This window comes from Lipotes vexillifer, unplaced genomic scaffold, assembly GCF_000442215.2.
Source record: "Lipotes vexillifer unplaced genomic scaffold, Lipotes_vexillifer_v1.1 scaffold534, whole genome shotgun sequence".
In the NCBI taxonomy this organism is placed as follows: Eukaryota; Metazoa; Chordata; class Mammalia; order Artiodactyla; family Lipotidae; genus Lipotes; species Lipotes vexillifer.
Window position 1 is genome coordinate 3,883,890 of NW_006787833.1, and position 10,170 is coordinate 3,894,059.

General features: G+C 45.7%; 1 protein-coding gene across 1 annotated transcript in view; it reads left to right on the forward strand.

Moving 5' to 3' along the window:
- The window catches only part of BEND7 (BEN domain containing 7), a 159,918-nt gene that overhangs the window by 18,381 nt on the left and 131,367 nt on the right, over positions 1-10,170 (forward strand). The window contains exons 3-4 of the mRNA XM_007460904.1: positions 5,963-6,262; positions 9,299-9,421. Coding sequence (XP_007460966.1) covers positions 5,963-6,262; positions 9,299-9,421 — 423 coding nt within the window. The remainder of the gene's footprint in view (positions 1-5,962; positions 6,263-9,298; positions 9,422-10,170) is intronic.

A 10,170-nucleotide genomic window follows, 5' to 3' on the forward strand; every position in this document is an offset into this window, starting at 1 on the left:
TTGAGAGTCCGCCTGCCGATGCAGGGGATGCGGGTTCGTGCCCGGGGTCGGGAAGATCCCACATGCCGCGGAGCGGCTGGGCCCGTGAGCCATGGCCGCTGAGCCTGTGCGTCCAGAGCCTGTGCTCCGCAACGGGAGAGGCCACAGCAGTGAGAGGCCCGCGTACCGCAAAAAACAAAAACAAAAACAAAACAAAAAAGAACCATGTCAGTAATAACTCGTAGTGTATTTGAAGATAATTAAGTCACTCAATAGCCATCTATCTCTCAGAGAAACGACCCGACTTCTTTAACCTTTCCTTGTTCCTTTCATCTTTTTCGTTGACTTTTGCACGCTCTCCTCAAGTTTCTCAACAGGCTCTTTAAAAGAGCGCAAAACCTGGACGTGATGGGAGTTCCCTGTTGGCCTAGTGGTTAGGATTCCAGGCTTTCACTGCCGTGGCCCGGATTCAATCCCTGGTCAGGGAACTGAGATTCCCCCAAGCCCTGAGGCCCCAAAAAACCAAGCAACCAACAAACAAACCAAAAACTGGACATGATACCATAGTAAGAGTCGACCCATACTGGATGCAGTGGTGACTGTCCCTCCGTGCTAGAAGTGCCTGTCGGGCCTTTGGTAGAGGTGAGTTACCGAGTGGCAGCCTGGGGATGGACTTGATGGTAGGTCAGGGCACGTGAGGAGCTGGAGATGACATGGTTCTGACCTCTGTGACCGCTGCCTGCCACGGGGACGGGGAGTCCAGGAGGAATAGGTGGCCTCACTTCCCCAGCTTGGACACAAATGAGGTGATAGCTCTTTTAATGTTGAAATGAGGGTTTTGAGCTCTCTACGTTGTTAGGCTAATAGGAAATCTGGTATCTCCGAATACGATGACCTTCCAGCCCCTGAATTGTTGGTGAAGCCCAGGGGCTGACTTAGTCTAGAAGGCCAGCTGCCACTGGTAGTAATAGCAGCTGCTTCTGCTGCGGGAATAGTTCAGGAGCATTGCTTCATCGTCAGCTTCATGTACATTTCCAGCTGCCTGCCGATTACCTAGGTTGCCTTTGTCAAAACTAGCCTCGTTGTATCGCCCTTTCCCTGCACCCTTCTAATTCTCTGGTGTTAGCATCCATCCAGTCCCCCAAACTAGAAACCTTGGAGTTATCTTTAATTGATTCTCCTTCACATCCCACCCGCATCCCCACATGCAGTGAATCACCAAGTCTCTCTGGGGAACCTTCTTAAATGTCTCTCTTTCCATCTTATCTCTCCAGTCCCATCCCCCAGTACTGGTACAGACTGGCACGGTCACTCACATAGCCTTTAGCAACAAGCCGCTGGCTGGTTTCCTCTGCCCACACCACTTTCACCATACTTTTGCCAGATTTGTTTTTCTAAAGGAAAGGTCTGATTATTTACCATCCTTATGTCAAAAGAGATAATGAGGGCTTCCCTGGTGGCGCAGTGCTTGGGAGTCCGCCTGCCGATGCAGGGGGCGCGGGTTCGTGCCCCGTTTCGGGGGGATCCCGCGTGCCGCGGAGCGGCTGGGCCCGTGAGCCGTGGCCGCTGGGCCTGCGCGTCCGGGGCCTGTGCTCCGCAGATGGGAGAGGCCGCAGCAGTGAGAGGCCCGCGTAACGCAAGGAAAAAAAAAAAAAAAAAAAAAAGGAAAGGGAAAGGACTTGTCTAAGGATGCCGCGGAGCGGCTGGGCCCGTGAGCCATGGCCGCTGGGCCTGCGCGTCCGGGGCCTGTGCTCCGCAGATGGGAGAGGCCGCAGCAGTGAGAGGCCCGCGTAACGCAAGGAAAAAAAAAAAAAAATTAAAAAAAAAATTAAAAGAGATAATGAATTTTAAACTACCCAGAGCAATAACCCAGTTATCTCCAGCGCAAAATTTTTCTTCCTTAACCTGGTACCTTACTGGGATGACCTCACTGTACATTTCCAGTTCATCACCTGCCACTTCTCTTTATGAGCCTTAAACTCCCGGCACACAGACTGCTGTTCAGGAAGAAGGGTGGGAGGTGATGCAGCTGTGGCATCAACTCAAGCAACAGTGAGTCTGGGGCCATAAGAGTGATGTTTGGGGGGGGCCACCGTCCCCAGCCCCGAGGGCATGGGAGGTGAATAATTTTCATAAAGGGCTGCAGGGAGGCAGGGACCTCAGAGAAGAGCTGATTTTTATCTCTAGCAAGGAAGCAGAGGCATCTACAGATCATGGGGCAGTCTGCTACCTGGAGTTCCAGGGGCACAGAGTTAAAAGAGGCGTAGGGCCAACAGGATGGGGAGAATCAGGACCATTTCTTGGAACAACAAACCAGTAGAAAGGGATTTGGGTAGAAGATGCTGAGAGATTTGGAGGGGGAGCACCTTTCAATTTGGACAAGATAATTTTTGTATCTCTGGGGCCCAGGAGATGCTTGATAAACGTTCATTGAATGATTTATTTCTGGTACTTTTTCAGTCCATATATATATGGACTGTATATAATATAGTGTTTGTTTATAACCTTAGGATCACATTTAATTCTACTGGACTTCACTCTGCTTTTGATAGGACATTTCTCTCATTTACTTAAGAAAGGTATATGGAATGCCTACTGCATGTCAACACCCGTTAATTTTTAGGACAAAGACATGGTGACTGTTCTTTGTGAAAAGAAGGCATATAGAAACGGACGTACAATGTTTATGTACGTCATCTCACTCTATGTTTGGGCATTACCGTCTTTTTTTGTTTTATTACCCCAAACCATGAATAATCGTGTTCTCCCCTGGCCAAGTTAAAGGAGATCCCGTATGGTGACTTGTGTGTTGCAAGGCTCTGTATGTATTATATAAATTCTTTACGTACAGGAAAGTGATCTTGTAGAGTCTTGAGGTTTAGCAAAGGGTAGAATCCAGCCTCCTATCTTTTGTAGACCTTGTCCAAAGGAGTCTAGTCAGTAAACGCTCAAAACATTTTTCATTTAAGGCTCTTTTACCTATAAGGCAGCCACATAGCATGGATCCATGTTAGTAAGATTTCTTACTGTTTTGTCTTTTCTAAAAGATCCAGCCCCTTGTGGTTAAACATCAGTAAAGGCACAGTTAGGTTTGGAAAGGAATCAGGAGAGTGCACAGGTTTCCTTAGGGAATCCTGCTTCTTTAGAGCTTCCTTTTCCTGACATTTATACGTGGAGAAGACATTGCCTTAAAACTGGAAAGACAGAGACAGGTCAGCTAGTGCTTCGAATCTCAATCTCTTAATACTTGCTGCCCTTTTTTGGTTTTGTTTTGGAATCAGAGAACACGGCTTCACTGTGACAGTCACTTTTTCTTTTCTTTTCTTTTTTTTTTGCGGTACGCGGGCATCTCACTGTCGCGGCCTCTACCGCTGCGGAGCACAGGCTCCAGACGCGCAGGCTCAGCGGCCATGGCTCACGGGCCCAGCCGCTCCGCGGCATGTGGGATCCTCCCGGACCGGGGCACGAACCCGCGTCCCCTGCATCGGCAGGCGGACTCTCAACCACTGCGCCACCAGGGAAGCCCAAGCCCACTTTTTCTGAGAAGTTCAGAATTCATTTTATGGTTCAGGAAGCTGAAGTAGAGAACGGCAGGTGGCTTGTCTTGTATCAAGTAGCATGTCAGCGCAGTTGGGAAGCGAGTCCAGGTCTGGGGAGCACCAGCCCCTGCCTGTCCCCTGACCCACACACCGGCGTCCGTGGTCTGAGCCTCTGCAGTGCCTCTGCTTGCCTGCAGTCCACACCCATTCCATCCCAGTGCGTGCAGGCTGCTCGGCTTTTTCTGTCGTCCACACCTTTAGTCTTCAAGTCTCCCCAGCCCCCGGCCCTCTGCTCCATCCCTCCCAAATGTGCTTGTGAGAGGATACTCTCCCCATCTCTGCAGAGCCCATCATCGCCAGCCAGCGTGTGATCCGGTTCCAGGAGCTCTTTCCCCAGGCGGTATGGTCAGGGCTGCTCTCAACGTCTCTGGCTAAAGGAAGGACAGTTCAGTTACCCATTGTCCCCTGGGGATGCCCAGCGTGTGTCCTCTAAGAAGCTCCCCGCAACCAGCCCGTTTCCAGCCTTCCCCACATCTCTCAACTTTCCTCTCCTTGACTTGGGCAGTTGTTGCACTTTTCTACGTTCCGTCCTTTCAGATGCCCCGCAGTCAGATGGACTGTGCGCTCACTTCTCAGGATGTCAGCCAGCTCTGCTGCCCTCCTTCACAGACCCCTGTTTCCTTCCTCCTCGGTCCCAGGTCCTGATCTGTTGTTGTGGTTTGTTTTTACTTTTGATTTTAGAAGAAATGTTTCTAAACGTCAGCCCACAGCCAGGATCCCCCTTGATGCTTGGGCCTTCTTTCCTCCACCGAGGAGCCTGGACTTCCACATGAAAAGACCAAGTATGCAGAATTCACACTGTAGTTTCAGTCTTGTAATTTTCAGAGCTACAACTTCTAGGGCTGTAAAACTAAGGTCATGACAAAGCAGATTTGCTCTTAGAAAGTTCCAGGATCCTCATGACTTCTTTCCCCGCCCCAGACAGCACTTTATCATAGAATTCAGTCCCCGGAGCAGAGGTGGAACCTTTGAAAAGAGAACATCCCTTTTGCTGTGATGTGTCACGGTTCATGTGCAGCTGGCACTGACCCAGGAGCCAGGCAGTGTGCCTGTCTTCATCTGGCTTGGCTGGTGCAGCTCTCGCCAGGGATCCAGGAGGGAGGGCAGTGGCAGCCACCGGCCAGTGCCAGCTAAGATCAGCGTGCTGCAGGTGGACGCATGTGCAACGTCCTTGATCTAGAAGATCAAGAACAAAAACGCTGCAGGAAAGAAGCTCCTTCTTGCCGAAACTGCGCTGCTAACCTAGCCAGGAAGGTTTAGGTTTGGATGCTGAAACTAACACCAACCACACTGGCATACAGATTTATCTTTCAGAATTCCTCTGGGACCTCTTCCAGGCACACCCTGTTACCCAGACATCTTGAGAAACTTGTAAATTCTGCTGACTCTTCACTACTTAAATTGTGCTTGGTCATTCATTCTCATAAAATCTGGAACATGATTTATTGTTTCTATATTGTCATTGTCACAGGTGTTTGAAGTGAAAAGAGTTTTATTACAAATTAAAATATTTCTCCTCTCAAGCATATGCCCACACAGGGCAGAACTGTAAATTTGGAAATCTGTGTCACTTCTGTGTTTGCTCATGTTAGATGTTAGACAGTTAATATTTTTATTATTTTAAAAATTGAAGATACTTCTTTGAAAGCAGTATATAAAAGTTCCCTTATATTCAGTAATGTATTCATATATTAATTAGCTAAATATCTAGCTAGACAACACAAAATACCTACATTCATTGTGCAGTTAGTGCTACAGAGAAATCTGGCTAATACGATGCTGAGTGCATTAAAACATGATTGTGTTAAATGTGCTAGATTTATCTGCAAGAGCTGTGTTTTTCCTAATAGATACTTTCTGTGGGCCTTTTCCTTTTCTTGTAGTTGAAATTGCAGGCATTTAGTAGAGTGACTGTATGAGTGTGTATACATACCCTGGCATTAGACTTTTATTTTAACACCCAGATTAGAGGAAAAAAACAAACAGACTGCTTCTCTTAATCTTTGTAAAGATATTGGCTGATGACAATTTAAGAAGATAGTATGTTTGAAATAGCTCCTAATACATCTAGGCCTCCTCTAATGTTATTATTTATAGAAAATATTTTATAGCTGTATAATTTGAGTCATGTTTAAGTAATATTTATTAGGTACCCTCAGTGCAATACAGGTACCTTGGTTCAAAAAAGAAAAAAAAAAAATCCTCTGAGGAAAGAAGATTCTTAAAAGAGAGGCTTGCATCTGGAGTCAGTAATCGTTCCCATTTCCAAAGAAGGAAAAAGGGGTGGCCATTTTTTTGTTTGTTTGTTTGTTTTTTTGGTTTGGTGGTGGATTATATTTTCTTTCGCTAATTTACAGTGATATCTCTGGCCCCATTTCCATTAGGAGATGAAAGCATGGAAATTAAAAAACAAATTACAGGAATGAGAAGATTACTGAATGACAGCGCTGGGAGGATCTACCAGCGTGTGGGCAAGGAGGGGGAGAAATTGAAAGAAGAACCCCAGGATTTGGATTCGATCTGGCCTCAGCGTTTGAACTCTGTGGAGGCCCCACCGAGCCTACACCCGTCTTCCCGTGGTGCGTGGAACGAGTTACCACCCCAGAGTGGGCAGTTCTCAGGGCAGTATGGCACCCGCTCCAGAACCTTCCAGAGCCAGTCTCACTCCGCCGGGAGCTCCAATGGTATGGCTGTCATTAGATGCTCACAACGCTTTCGGGGCCGTTGCCCCAATGTGTTTTCTGTCTAAATATTCAGTATGTTCTTTGAGTTCAGCATATTAAACCCACCCTTAATCACCCACCCGCCTTAGCTGAGTTATCTTAAAAGGCCGGGAAGACATAAAGGAAAATGTTGAAGAGCATCAAAAACCAGAATTGAGATGCAGGAAAACCTGGGGGTTCTCCATTAGAAGGGATAGTTTCTTGGCAGAGATTTTAGCCCTTTAAGAAGTTTAAAGCCATCATTTGCAGAGATAACGATACTATTGTCACAAAAGAAAGACTGAACAGGGCAGAAAGAGCTCCGCTCTGTCATTTTTTTTCTTCGGTACGCGAGCCTCTCACTGCTGCAGCCTCTCCCGTTGCGTAGCACAGGCTCCGGACGCGCAGGGTCCGGACGCACAGGCTCAGCGGCCATGGCTCACGGGCCCAGCCGCTCCGCAGCATGTGGGATCTTCCTGGACCGGGGCACGAACCCGCGTTCCCTGCATCGGCAGGTGGACTCTCAACCACTGCACCACCAGGGAAGCCCTCCGCTCTGTCATTAAAAGAAGCTTCCTGCTCACGCGGTGTATTAATACGTCCCCTTGCCTAGTCTTGCGCTTTCTTCATTATCAGAAGAGTCAGTTAAAGGCAGGGCTGATGACCCCGCCCCCAGGGGACACCTTCACTTCAACCTCACATTCAAGCTACTGTCGGAAGAGTCAGTTAAAGGCAGGACTGATGACCCCGCCCCCAGGTGACACCTTCACTTCAACCTCACATTCAAGCTACTGAACCTGATGATCCATATTTTACAACCTGCTTCATTCAGGTTGAAAATTATTCCTTTAAAGTAAAATTTCCTGAATTTAAATTCCTAATTTTATTTTAGTAATTTTTATTGGAGTCTAGGTGATTTATAATGTGTTAGTTTCAGGTGTACAGCAAAGGGAATCAGCTATACACATACATATATATCCCCTGTTTTAGTTTCTTTTCCCATATAGGTCACCACAGAGTATTGAGTAGAGTTCCCTGTGCTAGACAGTAGGTTCTTATTAGTTATCTATTTTAAATTCCTACTTGTTAAAAAAAAAGAAATCAAATGGGAAATTTTTTTTCAAAGCGTAAGGAAAAACTTGATGATTTCTCCATTCACGTTAATTTTCCCTCCAGTGACATGAGATGTTACTCGTTCTATAAATTATGTACAGATGTGCAGAACTGTAGTTTTCACAAAGAGAACGAGAAGAAAGGAAGAATGCGTCTTCAGTTTCCTTGAAAAGTTAAGGATTTTTTTTTTTCCCATACATCATCCTTCAAGAAAAAGAGAACTACTGTGATTTTATTTTTCTTTTTAAACACAATTTGCAAGAACCAGTTCAGAGGTATGAAGAGCCGTTCTGAGCCACTGCTGATGAGACAGGGAGGGACCCCAAGAGATGTATGGGTGTCTTCTCTTTCTCTTAATTTTACATAAGCCAATATCAGATTCACATGCTGGCATGCTTCCAGGTTAGAAGGAGATGGCTCTTTTAAGGCTCCTTCATAAAAATAAAAGGGCAAGTTCTCTTTAAAATTAGAAAATGATTTATAACAAGCTGAAAAGGGTTGGTTTTGTCCTCTAAAAATGATAAAGATAGACTTGGAATAGTGACTAGGAATATTCTACAACGTCCTCCTAACTCTACTGCCATGGGAGAAATGATGAGAGAACTAAAATAGCCTTAGGTGTATGAAGTTAGTAAGCCCCACATCAATAAGCGTTGGGTGAACAATGTTCTGTTTTCCAGGATGCAACAAGGATGGTGGATTTACTTTGGAAAATATTAGTAATGGTAAAAGTTGAAAACCTGAATTCCCCCATATTCGTTTAAAAATAGATCTTTTTGTGTTGATTCCTTGCATATTTTCGATAGCAATGCATTTGGTGTCTCGTTGAAATTATCTGCAGTTTTAAAGTTGTAACATCTCAATGTGCTACAACTCTGAATGTAAATAATTATGCTGTTCCAAACATTAAGTATATCCACAAATAATGCATATTGCAGGATGTAAATTACATTTAACGTATACTAAAATATATCACTGGACCAAAACCTTAGAACTTCCCTCTTCCACCTGTGAAAAAACCGAAGTGATAGCAGTCTCTTATCCTGATCCACTTAAAGGTAGCAGGGTTGGATACTGAGACTGGGAGAACTGCGCTGAAAGCGTGTTTTTCCAAATGTCCCGTTTTATTACAGGGATAATGGGAAGATATTTGTTTACATGTAAGGGAAACGGGATAGTTTCATGAAGGAAAAGATACTAAATTTAAACAGTGGAAAAGAGACTAAAGTGAAATTAAAGAAATGGGAATGGAAAAAAGATGTAGAAGGATCTCCTTTATGAAGCTGGAGAAAATCTAACACCCCAGCACCCTCTAAACCCACAAGTTCAAATGGATCCTCCCAGACCCTCCTGCTCCCGCTTTCTCCATCCCAGACATACCACACTCAGAGTGAAAGTTTAATGTGTTGACTGTTCTTAATTTTTGGAATAAAATGATTCATGATAAAACTATTTTTTAAACAGACACATTTAATTCTTAATATCCAGCTACCGGGTTTTGTTTTTTTTGTTTTTTTGTTTTTTTGGTAACACTGTTCTCAGGGCTAGATTTTTGTGCAATAGCATGAGTGTGTTTCTAGTGAATTTTTCTGGAATTGTTATCTGAGATGAACTGGGGTGTCAGTAGGGAGGCCTGCTGTGACAGTGAATTGTGTGTGTCCGTTCACGCAGGCTCTGCCACCCGAGACACAGCACGCACCTGACAGTAGAGAAGCCTGGATAATTAGATGAAGTCAGACCCCAAAATTTAGGCTGTCCAAATCACTGGGTACATTTTCCTCAGGCACGATTTCATAGTTAACTGCACAGGCTTCAGATGCCTGTCACGGTACCTTCCTATTTTTTTTTGGCTGTTTATAATCTTGCTGTTGCTTGGCGTCCGTCATTCTTTTCTTTCATGCTCAGGAGAACTCCCAGTGGTGAATTCGTCAGTTGGATCAAACTGCTGTACTTGTAACTGCCAGTCAACGTTGCAGGCCATTCTCCAGGAACTCAAGACCATGCGGAAATTGATGCAGATTCAGGCAGGTACGAAGGTCAGGCCTCGGATGGAGGCCTCGGGTTTTGAAGGCATATGTGACATCTCCAGTCAGGATGTTCGTGGTGCTTTGATTCCTCTCTGCTTCCCTCCTTGCTATCTTTTTTTTTTTTTTTTAGTTTTTTTAAAAAAATTTTTTTACTGGAGTAATACTGGGTGACATGCTTCTTCAATTAGCCATTTTCTCCACTTTTTCTACAACTGCATCTTCCCATTAGCAACTCTAACAGATGCTTTATGGCTGGTACACGTGCTCCGAATACTCCACCCCAACTCCCCACACTTCCCAAATGTCAGCTAATTAAACTTTGAAACAATTATACCCAAAAGTGGGCAGAGCGCTCAGGCTCATTTTCCTAATGGGAATCAACAAGGAGGTTCACGTCAGGGAAGGAGGTGAGAATGGCTCATCTTCCCTCCTGAGGGGCTCGGTTTGGGCGCTGCGTGTATCTCACACACTCCCATTCCTGCACAAGTTCACACACACACACACACACACACACACGCGTGTGCGCGCGCCCCCCCCCCCCCCCCTGCGCTCCGTGTGACAGGTGGGGAACCACGCATTTTTGTGCACACGAAGGAGCCCTTAGGAAGCGTGGGCTCCCGCTGGTGAAGATTCCAGAGCATCAGCTGACAAGAAACGTTGGCCCTCGGGCCCGCTTGTGGCTTTTCTCCTTAACATTCAGGTCAGAGAAGCTCAGAGACACCTCCTGTTTTGTCTTTTTATTTACACGAC